Source organism: Silurus aristotelis, assembly GCF_946808225.1.
Source record: "Silurus aristotelis genome assembly, chromosome: 11".
NCBI lineage: Eukaryota > Metazoa > Chordata > Actinopteri > Siluriformes > Siluridae > Silurus > Silurus aristotelis.
This window is the reverse complement of record NC_139584.1, coordinates 16,966,320-16,981,493: the sequence shown is the minus strand read 5'-3', so window position 1 is coordinate 16,981,493 and position 15,174 is coordinate 16,966,320. Positions and strand designations below refer to the sequence as shown.

Here is a 15,174-nt window from a genome sequence, read left to right as displayed (position 1 = left end):
TCTGCCACAGTTGCCCAAGGGTTGATACATACACATAATTCACTTTAATTCTTAGTTCTGTAAAGCTGCTTCGAGACAATATACATTGTAAAAAGCGCTATAGAAATGATTTAACTTGAACACTATCATGATTAGACATGGTATTATCAGACTGCTGCCTTTATTTTTTAATCCAATCCAGGTGATTGTCACTTTTTTTATGTTTAACTTTACCTCCGTAAATTTTGGCACCCGCTCACTGTGGGCCCCTAAATCATAATTTTTTTTATGGACAGCACCGAAAGCCATTAGGTGTAAAATAAAAATAACAAAAAAGGACATCACAATGTTGAGCAACAACAACAACAAAAAAAACATTCTATAGGGTAGGGGTTCACGTTGGTTATTTGTTTTAACAAATAATATTGTTTTGATGCTTTTTAAAATAAAGGTTATAAAGTCATTTAGTTCACTGTTTGTCACAGCAATTTGTGGAAGCTCATTGTGTGTTACAATAATGAACATTTTCTAAAAGGTTCAGTTAGTTAAACAATTAATGCATCATTAAAATATGGACCTTAATTTAAATATATAAATGAGACGCTTTACCAACTCTTAATAACAGCACAGTGAGTTCAGTGTGTGTGTGTGTGTGTGTGTGTGTGTGTGTATCTGTTCAACAAACAGACAAAATAACATGACCGTTGCATGTATATACTTAAAAAAAAAAATTTTTTTTAAGTGTCTGCTGATTGTCTACGAATGATTTAACGTTTACATAATATACAAGATGCAAAGATGCCTGGCAAACCAAGGCGGCTACAGCGACATTAAGCAACAAATGCTTTCTTAATTGACCACAAAAAAAAAAAGAAACCAAAATCCAAAAACAACCAACACACAGCATATTGACGTTACACACAAACATGTTCCACTTGTGCAGCGATGCACTTCATTATAAGCCTGTACAGCGGAGGCTTTCCGGCTAGCAGCTTTAACTATTTAGCAAGCTTTCTAAACTGCCCTTTCATTTCAGCCGTCCATTTAATACTTCTAGCTTCTGGTCAACGCTGTTTAATTGTCAACACAGTAACTATGTACATTCTCGTTACAGGAGTTGAAGTGCACCGGGCCGTAAAGCGACTATAGCACAGTTTGCTGGCTTAGCGTAGCGGTGCTGTTGGTGCTGTTGTTTGATGTTGTTGTGGTTGTTGTTATGAGACAGGGATACGGGATGAACTTGTGCAAAGGCCGCAAGCCCATAACGCAGCGAGTAGAAAGCAGTACAAACTCGTGCACTAACCTTTGTTGTTGTTTTTTTAACACGGGTCCGATTATTTCTTCCTTCTAATAATCACAAAATGTTGATTAATAAAGACAGAAGTGACGCCTCATATCTATTTGCAAGTTGAGTCCAACCCACTCCAGAGTCATCACAGCGTCTCCACCACAACACCGGAGCAGTGACGTCATGACGTCCTGCCACGTCACTTCTTCTCACTTTCGGGCCAAAGCTTCGGGAGGGTTTTATTATTTATTTATTTATTATTTATTATTAAAAGCCAAAAGAGCAAGAGGTATTACATAATCATGTCAAATTAATACTACATACCAGAGAAAAAGAAACAAAAAATAAAACAAGATAATTACATAAATGTCAATGAGCATTAGAGCATTACATGTTTTCAGTGTTTCACAAAACTTTTTGGCAGTTTCCATACTTTAACCCAAGAAATATTACCAAATAAAGAAGACCAAAATTTTTTGCTGCAGGTAAAGATACAGAACGAAGAGCATTCCTCATTATTTTATTACTACACTGTTGTTTTAAAACATTAACATTTTCAATGAAAATGTTTTTACAAGGATTACCCGTCAATTCCTTCTGAAATCTTTGTTATTCCATATGAAATAGTTGTGGGGTAAAAAAATAAATTGTGCTTATACACCAATTCCCATGCTAGCAGAGCTTGTCTGTGAAAACCTCCAATTTAACAGGTATTTTGTCGACAGAAATATTACATTTCAACAAAAAGTCAATGCCTCCCAGACTATTAAACATATAATTAGGTAATACATTCCAATGACTATTTCTATTCTTCATAAACTCAATTAACCATTTTATTTTAAATGTGTCATTAAGAGTATTATAATCTAAGACATCTAGTCCCCTTTGCTCTTTAGGATTACAAATGATCTCTTTTTTAAATAATGTGTTTTTTTCTCCAAGAACCTTTAATAATCATGGAAAGAACATCTAATGATGACGTATACACAGATCTAGATATACCTTCCGCCTTTGATAACAAAACCCTCACCACCATCACAAAACCCCAAATATTAAGAGGTCCCGCATTAACCACAAATGAAATCTCTTTTAAGTTTTCTCAATAATTGGCTCAAATTTGAACTGAGTTTTAACTGTTTTTTTTTTGTTGTTTTTTTTTTTTACAAATTATTACAACCAAATATTTTAGTTTATGTTTTACTGGAATATTTTCTATTTCTGTACAGAAGCATTCTTTAAGGGCATATAATACAGATTTATCTAAATTCATATTAAGGCCAGAAACAGCAGTGAATTCTTCCATATATTTAATTAATTTAAGTACTTACATTTTTTTTTCTTTCCAAAAAACTGCAGTGTCATCCACAAACCGAATAAGTTTAAATTGTACACCTAAAGCTGTAATACCATTAAATTGATTTATTTTTATATATGATGCTAAAACTAGAGTGACTGAAAAAAAATAAAAAAGGAGACAGAAGGCATCCTTGCCTAATGCCATGATGAATATAAAATCTTTGTGAGGTACCATGATCAAGTTTGACAGAACTATTACACCCACTATACAATGTTTTAACTGCTTTTAAAAACATATCTCCAAACCAAATATTTTACATTAACTTTGCAAATGAAACTATCATCCTCAAAAAAGTGGTTATAATCAATCATATCAAAAACTAGCATAATGTTATTCCTGATATGACGTCCTTGCATAAACCAAGACTGTTCTATATAAATGATATTGTCTAAATTTTGCTTCAGTCTCCTAGCAAAAATCATTGCAAACAGTATACCATCAATAGGCCTTCAATTTTCAATGACCAACTTGTCTTTATTAGGTATGGGAATTAATGTTATAACTCCTTGTTTTAATGGAACCGGCAATTCACCATTTTGTATAGCTTCTACTAATATCACCTGTTTGTTTTTAGATTGATGAATTATGCTTGTTTATTATGGTGAATTTACATTTTAAGTGTATTTAAATGTATATTACACATTTATATATAATATACATTGATATACATTATTAATTGAATATACATATTCAATTAAAAATGAAATCATACTATGTATAATAGTAATAGGACCCCCACTTACCACCCCTGTCCTTGGAAAGAAATACGTGAAACTGGTCCTTGATGCACAGTGGTGTAAAGTATTTAAGCAAATGTACTCTGTTACTGTACTTAAGTATTTTTTGCCTATTTTCTAGTTTTACTAAATATCAAAGATATAAGCTTTTTTTTTTTTATTAAGTCAATTCAATTCATTTTATTTGTATGGCGCTTTTAACAATGAACATTGTCTCAAAGCAGCTTTGCACAGATAATGTGGTGCTAAAAATGAATAAGATGTTCTTTATAAGTATAAGTTTGTCGAGCCTGATGAGCGAGCCAGTGGCGACTGTGGCAAGGAAAAACTCCCCGAGATGGCAAAAGGAAGAAACCTTGAGAGGAACCAGACTCAAGAGACTTATTTATGCACTTACTCAAACACCCAGACAGTAAAGCATTACAATAGTTTTTTTTTTGCATCCAATTGTAGCAATATTTCTAAGGTGAAAGAAGGCAATCCTTTTTAATTTTTTCACGTGAGCCTCAAATGAAAGATGATCACGCCAAGGTCTTTCACTGGTGTTTACACTGAGACAGAAACACCATCCAGAGATGCTAGGCAATCGGACAGTTTACTTCTAGTGGCATGTGGTCCTAGTAAAAGTAATTGCGTCTTATCCAAGTTGGGCAGAAGGAAGTTATCAAGCATCCACTGCATAATGTCCTTTACACACTCCTCAACATTTTTATGCTGATCTCTCTCATCTGGCTTTGCTGAAATATACTGCTGTGTTCATAGGCATAGCATTGGAAGCCAATACCCTGTTAATGTATAATTTCACCCAGAGCCAGCATATATAAAGAGAAAAGCAGTGGGCCTAAGACAGATCCTTGCGGAACACCAATCTTTACCTCAGAGAGTGTGGAGAACTCACCATTTACATCAACAAACTAATAGTGATCAGTCCATTAAGACCTAAACCAGAAGAGAGTTGTTCCCTTCATTCCAACAACAGTCCAAGTGTAGCAAGCAGTATAGTATAATAAATGGTGTCAAAAGCCAAGCAAAACAAAAGACAAAACCCTGATCAGAGACCAATAACAGGTCACTAGTGCTGTCTCTGTGCTATGATGAGGCCGAAATCCTGACTGATACATTTAAAAAATGTTATTCATAAGTAGATGTGAGCATAACTGCTGTGCTACAACCTTTTCTAAAATTTTGGATATAAAGGGGAGATTTGATATTGGCCTGTAATTGGACAGCTGACATGGGTCAGGGTCAGGTTTCTTAATTGGGGGGTTGATAACTGCCAGTTTGAAGGATTTAGGTACACAACCAGTGCTAATTGAAGAGTATATAAATTTTAAAATAATCTGTATGAAGAAACTTGTAAGCAAGGGATGCAGGTTGATAATTTTGATGAGGAAATAAATGTAATTAATTAATTCTCTTGAATAGGGGTAAAACTTTGTAATTGATTATTTGAAATTATTATACTGCTGTCTACAGGGTTATTTATAAAATAGTTTGGATTTATTTGAATCATCTGGATTATATGCCTAATGTTTTAAACTTTATTATTAAAAAAGTTAATGAAATCATTACTACCTATTGATGCCGTGCATGTAAATGCAGTGATTTTATTTCCTGTTAATTTTGCTACTGTGCTGAATAACAATCTAGGATTACGCTTGTTATTTCGGTGCTGAAGAAATATGCTGATCTAGCAGCACTAAGAGCTTTTCTATAACTCAGGAGGCTCTCCTTCCATGCTATTTGAAATACTTAAATTTGCTTTGACGCCATTTACGTTCTAAATGGTGTGTGGTCTGTTCTATGGTGCGCGTATGATCATTATACCACGGTGCTTTTTTTTTTTTTTTTTTTACTTTTACTACATTCATTATTCAAAATATATGTACTTTCTACTCCACTATGTTTTATGCTTTTGTTAAAGTTGAATACAAATATTGCCGCTCTCTGAGACGTGAGACTCAAACATTGATTGAGCTAATCAATAGGGCATTCAATCTTCATAGCAGGATAGAATATGGGGGCTGAAATTTTGCTTTGCAAATGAATAATTACGTTTACAAAGCAAACATTTCCTACTGTATACTCTAGAATAAATTTTCCTCACTTTCTCCTGGTCAGAGACACAATGGATACACAGACAGCAACTCAAGCTCAGGGATGAATGCAGAGACTTAGAGGAGCAAGTCTGTGCTTGCTCCTCTAAGTACCTGCTGTGCTACTTCAAAAGTAACTTAATAATCCTAAAATTAATATGAAGTCACAATACAAGGTGTGTGTGTGTGTGTGTGTGTGTGTGTGTGTGTGTGTGTGTGTGTGTGTGTGTGTGTGTGTGTGAGAGAGAGTGCAAGTTAGTTGAAATTGTTGTAGAGAAAAAAACAATACAAGACAAAGCTTTTATATAACGATGTACTGTATTCAACAATGGCTTGATACATATGATTGAGAAACATGACACGTGAGATGTGTGCGTTAAAATAGGACTATTTCACAGGAAAGGGGAAGAAGGAGGGGGAAAGTCTCTTTCAGCCCACTACTTTCTTTTTTTTTGCTGCTCAGGACGAAATGTTGAAATATTGCCTTCTGCAGGAGCCATATATCACATTTCATTAGGACATTTCAAGGCCACTTTCACTTTTACACAAGTAAAGCCTCTCCAATTTATAACTTGTCTTGAAGACTGTTTAAAGAGTTTTTAAGATATGTTACAACACACCCAAGCACAAAATTGAACAGGATCTTTATGGCTAAACAAATTTTGAGATCAATCCCGTTACCTTTTGAGCATCACCATTATTCTGTACAAAATCCAGTTTTGGCATGCAGGGAGCTGTTCTTCACCAAGTAAATACTTGAGATTACAGGAGATACAAAAGTCAATATACTTTTTCTCTATGATGAAAATATAACAGAACATGTATGCAAAAAGAAATCTAAAGTCATAATTGAAAAGAAACAAATTAGAGTAATTCAAGGAAATTAAAGTGAACTAGAGTGATGGCATTTGCTTGCTGTCATGGATCCTGTCTGCTGCAGGGAGTAAGTGGGCAGTGTTAGTATTCAGAAGAGACCAGTGTTATGTTTCATAATGTGTCCAGTGATCTCCCTCTTGAATTAAGAGAATTACAGCTTGCCTGGAGTTTTGTTTGGTTTTTTTTTTTACACAATGCAACAGTCATAAAGTACTACCACATTTTTTGGCTTGCCAAAGGCACATACCCATTAAATTAGCTGAAGACATAGACTTTAATGATATACTGGTATGATGGTATTCTGTCATCAGATCTGAAATAGTTTTATGTCTATAACTGTATAACTACTATGCTGTATCAGGTTAGATAATGATGTCAAAAAATAGGCATGGGCATGGAACATACCTTGAAATATGCACAATTAAGGTACTTTTAAACAAACTAACATGCTTGGAGAAAATCGGCTAAAAAATTGTACATTGTTTTGATAAACTACTGAAGATTAAAAAAGATTAGCTTAGAATAAGCACACAAACATACATGCTCTTTCTGTCTCCCAATTTCAGCTCTTAGTTAATTGTATTCTCAGGTAACAATTATGTTCCAATTGCTAGAAATTGTAAAGAACACAGAGAAATTAGGCACTAAATAAAATCCCTCTGTGTCGCAGGAAAATCAAGCAGAAGTCATGAACAATTTAAACTAACCAGCAATGTGACCTGACTGGTTTAATAAAGCTTAAATAAGCTAGAGATAACCCTGAGAGAAGGTTCTAGAACATGGGCAAGTTTGCCAAAGGAGGTCGGACTCTGTGTGTTTGGTTAATATAACTGTACACTCTATTTAAATACATCAGCACACTAGTGACAAGAACCCTAAGATATTGTTTTCCCAGTAAATGTGTAATATTCATATATCTATACATGTGTTTATTATTTCAATCCTCAGTACTAATAAGACATGTGCAAGTGTTTTACTATCAACTTCAACAATACATCAAGGCAAAGACCTGTGTAACAAACTGTTAGAACAGTTTTCAGATTTCCATTATTCCCAAATATTCCATTAAAAAAAGAAAAACAGTAAATGCTGTAAAGTAGTTCTTATATGAGGTATTAAAGACCTACATCTAGCAAAAAAAAAAAATAGACAAACTAAACACAATACCAAAAACACTTTGTCAAAATTTTAAACAAAGAAAAAAAGAAAAAAGAAAATAATAATATAAATTTCAGCATATTTCAGCACCCAGCAACAGAATGCCCCTGGGCAGATTTCTCTTTATCTACTGAAGGGATAAGTAGGAAAACAGTTTACAGTGCTTCATATTTTGGAAGTTGACTAAATGGAGGCTTTCAAAAGTCACCTTTTTTTGTTAAATATTTAGGCTTTCTTCAGTCTGCCTTTTTTTATTTTTTATTTTTTTTTAAATGTAACCAAGTCGTTCTTATGCCAACGTATTAGCAAAACTCTATTTTCAGCTCTCTCAGCTGTTTAAGTACAATAAAACTAAACTCTGCAAAAGCTTAAGGAATTAAACAAAATTAGAATCTGTGAGATGTAATTAAAGTTTGCCCTTTTCCTGACACCAATCAATCTGTCACACAAGGCTGCTTTCACACTACATGTTTTACATGTGATACTTTAGGAAGTTCTTCTGGTGTGTTTTTGGCCACAGTGGAGAGCTTTCAAATTTTAAAAGAAAAAAACTGTTTTTTTAATCTCTTATCCAATTAGGCAGCAAGTTTCACCACAAGCAAATACAGAGAAATAGTGCTAATGAAAAATAATTACTACAGAGTGAATAAAAAAAATCATTGCTAATATTCCAACTTTGCCATATAACTAAAATGTATATCTTTTTCATATTCAAGTTATACAAGCAGCTCGCCTTCTTTTCTTTTTAATACAAAAAGCGCTCCAGTTTTTCTGTAGAAAAAAAAAAAAAGAAACTAAACCGAACACCTAGTATGAAAGCACCCTAATGTATGCTTTTAGGTATATGCATATTTAAACTGTAATGGTTGCAAAATTGTGCAGTAGTACACAAGAGTTTTGTCCAATTTATATGAAAAATTAGCTTAGCTCTCAGCATTATTACAACCTCTGCATTTATTACTCAAGTACAGTGTATTTACTCTACTTATGTAAAAAGTTCAAGTGTGCCTATTCTGATTTCACAGGGACAGACTTGATGAAGACATCACCCACATTACAGCACATCTTCATGTGGTATTGGACAGCCCATGCAAAAATACAATGAATCAGTGATAGAGGTATATATTAAATGGGATCTATTTATAAGAATGTACCGGCTGCCTACAGTATGTTTGCCATGACACACACTCACATATGGGATAAATGGGATGCTAGACGACCAACGAGCACAAGAGTGACTACATGTGCTGAGAAGGGCAGGATTCCTAAACTTATTAGTGCCTACCAAAGAAACAAAAAGAAATGGTTAGTTTAAAACATAAGCATGCAAAAAATTTCCCAGTGGAAAAAGCTACTACCCCCGTCACTTCCTGTGGTATTGGTCTTTGAGACTTAGTTCAGGCTTATATTACATCATTAATTTAATGGGTCAAATTCTTCTTTTGGGTTTGAGATTCTGAACTGTAGAGATACGATCCAGAGGTCAGTTCAAAAGTGTAATGCTGAGTTGTGGCCATTCCCTTGCCCCATATGTATGTGAGAGATCAGTGCATCAGAGGAAGAGTGAGGTAAATGCAATATAAATTAGTGAAGACATTGCTCAGAACTTTCAAATGGCTCACTTGCTTCCAAGTGCACAGAAGGCCCTATAGTAAACCTCTAAGAATCCTTAAAGGAAACCAACCTAAAACCCCCCAAAATAACAGTGTCACTGAAAATATTAGATAAATAATCATTTTCTTACAATTCCTTGTTTCATTTTTTTTCTTTTTTTGCAGAATTTTCCGATGTTTTCACTTTTATCTCTCAAGTATATCACAGGATACTATCTATAGAGGATAAGAGGGTAATTTGAGTACCATGCTACATCTTGTTCGGAGAAAGGCTATTGCAGACAATTTCTACAGCACGTACAACCACACATTATACGCTTGTGTAACAAATGTTTCAAAACATTTCGACAAGAAACTAAGTACATATGTATTGTTCACTATTTAGAGTCTTTAAGGACTATCCCTCAAGTCAGTATAAAGTTCTCAACATTATTTGACTTTAACTGTCCCGTTTTACAGACAAAATCTGAAAAATTGCTATTCAAAAAGTAGCAAATTTGGTCAGAGTCCTTTTTTTTTTTTTTTTTTTAAATAAGTAGTGCTTTTGATGGCTTAAGACAGAGGTCTTGCTTTGAAATAATCTCACCCAGTGGCAATCTATAGAACTTCAGTGTGCATTTTATGACACCATAGCTGCAAAGTCTTCACATCCAAGTATTTCTTTCCTCCTTGGTTTAAAACATGACAGCTAGTGCTGTAACATATAACTCAAAGTAGGATAGCTTTATCAAAATACCTAAAACATGTTTATAAATATTATTTGTTTAAAGTTTCAGAAAGTCTTTCAACAGGAAATTTTATCTGTGGAATGGAGGATATCACGTCCTGTGTTCCTGGTAGCAGAGAAATGCGACACACAAAACGCTTCAGGTGTGAGAAAACCCTCTTCCGGGAGTCAGAGTATTTTTATGTTTCAAGCTCTAGAACTCCCAGTCCAGTGCCTCGTCACGATTGGCTGCTCGCTCAAGTCGATGGATGATGTTGCTAAGGTTGGCCATTTTCTCATCACGCCTCTGTGTGCTTTTGCTGATCTTGGTGTTGGAATGGAGGGATTGAGAAGGAGAAATGGGGGCAGAGGAGGACGGCACAGGTGACACAGACATCATGAGGCCCGGAGACGAGGCAGCCGAAGGTGAGTCGAGGGACACCTCCAGGCTGCTGCGGCATGCCTCCGATGATGCCTTGAAGCTCACTGGGTCCACTGGTGATTTATTTTCACCTTCAAGCATGGAGGTGTTGGTTTTTTGAATGTTGTCTGAGGAAACAGATCCAGAAACGAGTTTGTGAACGCAATCTTCGTCCTGCCTGAAACTTGGAGGACAAAATGATGTCAGGGCCCTGTCGCCAGACATCTGTTCCGCTTCAGTCTTCATTTCAGGTATTTGTACAGCCATGGAAGAGCATGTGTCCTGCCTGATATGCAGCTTCTCCTCCTCTTCCTCCACTTCCTGTTTGACATTAAATATTGCAGGGCCATTGCGGACCACATGGACTTTTTTCCGTTCATCTAAGTCTGAAACGGGACTGCAGCTCACGGAAGGAGAGAAGTTATTCTCCGCGTCGTCATCATTGTCCTGAGGACCTTCCACGAGGACTTCGCGCCGCATTCGAGACCTGCTTACAAAATAATCAAAACAACACAAATTGAGCACCCAGAATTTTCATTTGATGGTTTCCTATTTGTCTTTAAAAAGATTTTTGCACAGTCATTAAACTGCATTTTATCTGTATATATGGGGAATAAAGTTATTGGTAATCAGTAGGAAGGTTCTAGGAAGGTTAATTCTCTATATCTTTTCTATCTTGTCTTTTCTTGTATTTCCCAAAATGTTCACTAGGTGGAGCCAGAACAGCATCAATGGGTCTAAAATCAGCAGAGACTACCATATAGTTTACACTACAATTCATACGAACCTTTTAATCTTACAAGAAAAGGTGTTTGAAAATCACAGTTTCTTTCTAACCTGTAGTTGTGAAACCAGTTGATGACAGTGTTGGTCTTGAGATTGAGTTGTGTGGCCAGCATCTCTATGGTGTGTTGGGAGGGGTAGGGCTCCTGCAGGTATGCCTTCTTCAGAGCCTCTTTCTCCTCTGTGTTTAGCACTACTCTGGGCTTCTTGGCTTGGCCGTATGAACATAGCTCCATTTGGGAAAGTCCAGGGCTAATGGAGTCTGAACGTGCTCCTGGAGAGTCAGTGTCTGAGCTGGGACTCAACAGGCCATATCTGCGCTTCAGGTATGCTGTAAACGTAGCAGTAAATCTTAAAATCAGTGACTGTCTCAATATTTAGCACATGTTAATTTTAGAATTATTTAATTCCTGTGGGGAAAATGTAAATTGCAATAAAAACAAAAAGAAAGCCGTAAGTTATCTTTTGTATTAAAGTTGTTCTTTATTAGGAAAAGGGGAGAGCTGATCCTGATTTAATTTCTAAGCCAAATGTTTTTTATTTTAGATTCACTGTATGGCAATATTGCAAATAGATTTTTTATGGAAATTATTACTTTATTACACGTTTAAATACTTGCAGGTTTGCCAGACCGGTTGCCAGAACGGTTGAGGATGGTTTGAGTATTTCTATGACTTGTCTGTGACGAGCATAAAAGCATCTGAGACCATATTAAACATTGAACCTGTGGATAGGCCACAACAGCTGCCAAGAACCAAGCAAGCGGATGCTGCAGTGGGCAGAGTCCTACCAAGACTGTACACTTGAATGAAAAACATGGCCTGGACTGATTTCTGCTGAGGCACACAGGTAGTCACTCAGAATTTGACCATGGACCATAGAGCCAACCTGTCTTGTGTCAGTAGGCCAGGTGGGTGGAGGTGCTTTAATGGTGTGATGTTTTCTTTGCACACATTGGGACCATTAATACCAATCAATCATCATCACAGGCATGCCACAGATTATTTGAAAACATTTGTGTTTGTCAGGCCCTACCCAGTGTTAGCATTATGTTTCAAATAAAGTCCTCAGTAAATGTATACTAATGTTGTACAGTAAGTACTCATGAGTCGATGTGTAAAATTATTTCGTATGTTCCATTAGTTTACCTTTTTTCTCCATCTTCTTCATATCTCTCAGTTTGTCTACATTGTGTGGGTCATTTAACCACAGCTGCATGCGCACAAAGGGCTCTCTGCCTTTTAGACTCAGCTTATGCCACGGTTTGGGCCTGGATAGCAAGTCTGACACAGAGCCTTGTGTAAGGCCTAAGATACTCTCCCCAAACAGTCGCTGGCCTAAAAATCACACAAATCAACATGTAGCGACTATTACAAAAACCTCATATATTTACAGTGGGTACGGAAAGTATTTAGACCCCCTTAAATTTTTCACTCTTTTTTATTTTGCAGCCATTTGCTAAAATCATTTAAGTTCATTTCTTTTCCTCATTAATGTACACATAGCACCCTATATTGACAGAAAAACACAGAATTGTTGACACTGTTGCAGATTTATTAAAAAAGAAAAACTAAAATATCACATGGTCCTAAGTATTCAGACCCTTTGCTCAGTATTTAGTAGAAGCCCCCTTTTGATCTAATACAGCCAGGAGTCTTTTTGGGAAAGATGCAACAAGTCTTTCACACCTGGATTTGGGGATCCTCTGCCATTCCTCCTTGTAGATCCTCTCCAGTTCTGTCAGGTTGGACGGTAAACGTTGGTGGACAGCTATTTTTAGGTCTCTCCAGAGATGCTCAATTGGGTTTAAGTCAGGGCTCTGGCTGGGCCATTCAAGAACAGTCACGGAGTTGTTGTGAAGCCACTCCTTCGTTATTTTAGCTGTGTGCTTAGGGTCATTGTCTTGTTGGAAGGTAAACCTTCAGCCCAGTCTGAGGTCCAAAGCACTCTGGAGAAGGTTTTCGTCCAGGATATCCCTGTGCTTGGCCGCATTCATCTTTCCCTTGATTGCAACCAGTCGTCCTGTCCCTGCAGCTGAAAAACACCCCTACAGCATGATGCTGCCACCACCATGCTTCATTGTTGAGACTGTACTGGACAGGTGATGAGAAGTGCCTGGTTTTCTCCACACATACCGCTTAGAATTAAGGCCAAAAAGTTCTATCTTGGTCTCATCAGACCAGAGAATCTTATTTCTCACCATCTTGGAGAACTCCATGCGGGCTTTCATGTGTCTTACACTGAGGAGAGGCTTCCGTCGGGCCACTCTGCCATAAAGCCCCGACTGGTGGAGGGCTGCAGTGATGGTTGACTTTCTACAACTTTCTCCCATCTCCCGACTGCATCTCTGGAGCTCAGCCACAGTGATCTTTGGGTTCTTCTTTACCTCTCTCACCAAGGCTCTTCTCCCCCGATAGCTCAGTTTGGCCAGTCGGCCAGCTCTAGGAATGGTTCTGGTCGTCCCAAACGTCTTCCATTTGAGGATTATGGAGGCCACTGTGCTCTAAGGAACCTTAAGTGCAGCAAAAAAATTTTTGGAACCTTGGCCAGATCTGTGCCTTGCCACAATTCTGTCTCTGAGCTCTTCAGGCAGTTCCTTTTACCTTAATGATTCTCATTTGCTCTGACATGCATTGTGATCTGTAAGGTCTTATATAAACAGGTGTGTGGCTTTCCTAATCAAGTCCAATCAGTATAATCAAAAATTTCTGGACTCAAATGAAGGTGTAGAACCATCTCAAGGATGATCAGAAGAAATGGAGAGCACCTGAGTTAAATATATGAGTGTCACAGCAAAGGGTCTGAATACTTAGGACCATGTGATATTTCAGTTTTTCTTTTTTAATAAATCTGCAAAAAGGTCAACAATTCTGTGTTTTTCAGTCAGTATGGGGAGCTGTGTGTACATTCATGAGGAAAATAAATGAACTTAAATGATTTTAGCAAATGGCTGCAATATAACAAAAAGTGAAAAATTTAAGGGGGTCTGAATACTTTCCGTACCCACTGTATGTTCCATATTAAAGTACTTATAATAATAAGATGTTCAAATTACCTAGGTTGTTGTCAGTGAGCACCTCTTTGACCCTCTTGGTTATAGCATAAGTGTCAAGCTCAGGTGACATGGCCACCATCTCCTGAATACCTATTGGAATGTGAGGTTGCTGAAGTGCCAATGTGCCTGCTGTGCCATTCACTCTGTGAGGTTCTGTGTGCTGTGGGTGAGGGTGCTGGTTCTCCTTGCTGCTCTCCAGCACCAAACTCACTGGCTCCAGTGGCATACTGGGCTGGCTGTCCTCTGGGCTGAGTGGAGGTGATGGTGAAGAGTGAGATGTCACTGGACTTTTGTCTGAGAAGAGTTTCAGAGAAAGATCAACCATTAGTTCTTAATAATTTGCTTTAAATATAAAATACAAGATTTGCTTCAGAGGCCGATTAAAGCATCAATAAATGTAAACATTTTTTTGAAAAAAAAGTATTTGTTACAAACAAATAACCACCTGATTCATAGGCTTCTATAAAAAAATGTAACTCACCGTGGTTATGGCTGTGGTTGGACTGCTGATTGAGGCTCTGTCCTAACTGGTCCAGCAGCCACAGCTGCATGCGAATAAATGGCTCTCGCCCCTTTTGTGTGAGCTTGCTCCAGGGTTTGGGTCTAGACAGCATGTCACTCACGCTACCCTGAGAAAGGCCCAGTACCTGCAGGAGCCAATCACAGCATTTATGATTTTTTTCAGCAAAAGAACTAAAAGGTAAATGTTGGTATTCAGACTTTGATTTTCCAAAACTTTCTTCTTTGAACTTTGATCTTCTTAAAAGAAAATGACTATCACTAATACACCAGTTATAGTGAAACATCAGCCCACCACATGGTGGGAGCAAAGTACAACTTACCAGCTTGGAAAGTAATAAAAATAAATGAATTAAAAAAAAAAAAAAAAAAAAAAACATTTAACAACTGGGTGACTATTTAAGAAGTTTTGGCAATAATGTTTTGTAATAATTGATTTGTATCTGTTTTACATGCACTCTTAAGTGTGTGTTTATGTGTTTATATTATCTTACCTATTTTTTATAGCGTGCTTATAATGTTTCAGCGATGTATGGGATTTAAAGAACAGAATTATGAAAACATGTACACTGCAAGAGTATTAAAA

The 15,174-nt window shown here is 36.8% G+C and overlaps 2 protein-coding genes across 8 annotated transcripts in view; both read right to left on the bottom strand.

Moving 5' to 3' along the window:
- Window positions 1-1,458, bottom strand: part of mtmr3 (myotubularin related protein 3) — a 54,480-nt gene extending 53,022 nt beyond the window's left edge. For all 3 annotated transcript variants that reach the window (XM_083554415.1, XM_083554416.1, XM_083554417.1), the window contains exon 1: window positions 1,283-1,458. The gene's annotated coding sequence lies outside the window, so the exon portion shown is untranslated. The remainder of the gene's footprint in view (window positions 1-1,282) is intronic.
- A 4,320-nt stretch (window positions 1,459-5,778) lies between these two features.
- The window catches only part of cux2b (cut-like homeobox 2b), a 118,857-nt gene continuing 109,461 nt past the window's right edge, over window positions 5,779-15,174 (bottom strand). For 4 of the 5 annotated variants that reach the window (XM_083554388.1, XM_083554391.1, XM_083554390.1 and 1 more), the window contains exons 18-22: window positions 14,551-14,716; window positions 14,070-14,363; window positions 12,163-12,351; window positions 11,069-11,345; window positions 5,779-10,721 (exon numbers count right to left, since the gene is read on the bottom strand). In XM_083554388.1, coding sequence (XP_083410514.1) covers window positions 10,025-10,721; window positions 11,069-11,345; window positions 12,163-12,351; window positions 14,070-14,363; window positions 14,551-14,716 — 1,623 coding nt within the window. In that variant the 3' untranslated portion in view covers window positions 5,779-10,024. The remainder of the gene's footprint in view (window positions 10,722-11,068; window positions 11,346-12,162; window positions 12,352-14,069; window positions 14,364-14,550; window positions 14,717-15,174) is intronic. The other variant, XM_083554389.1, reaches the window with a different exon arrangement.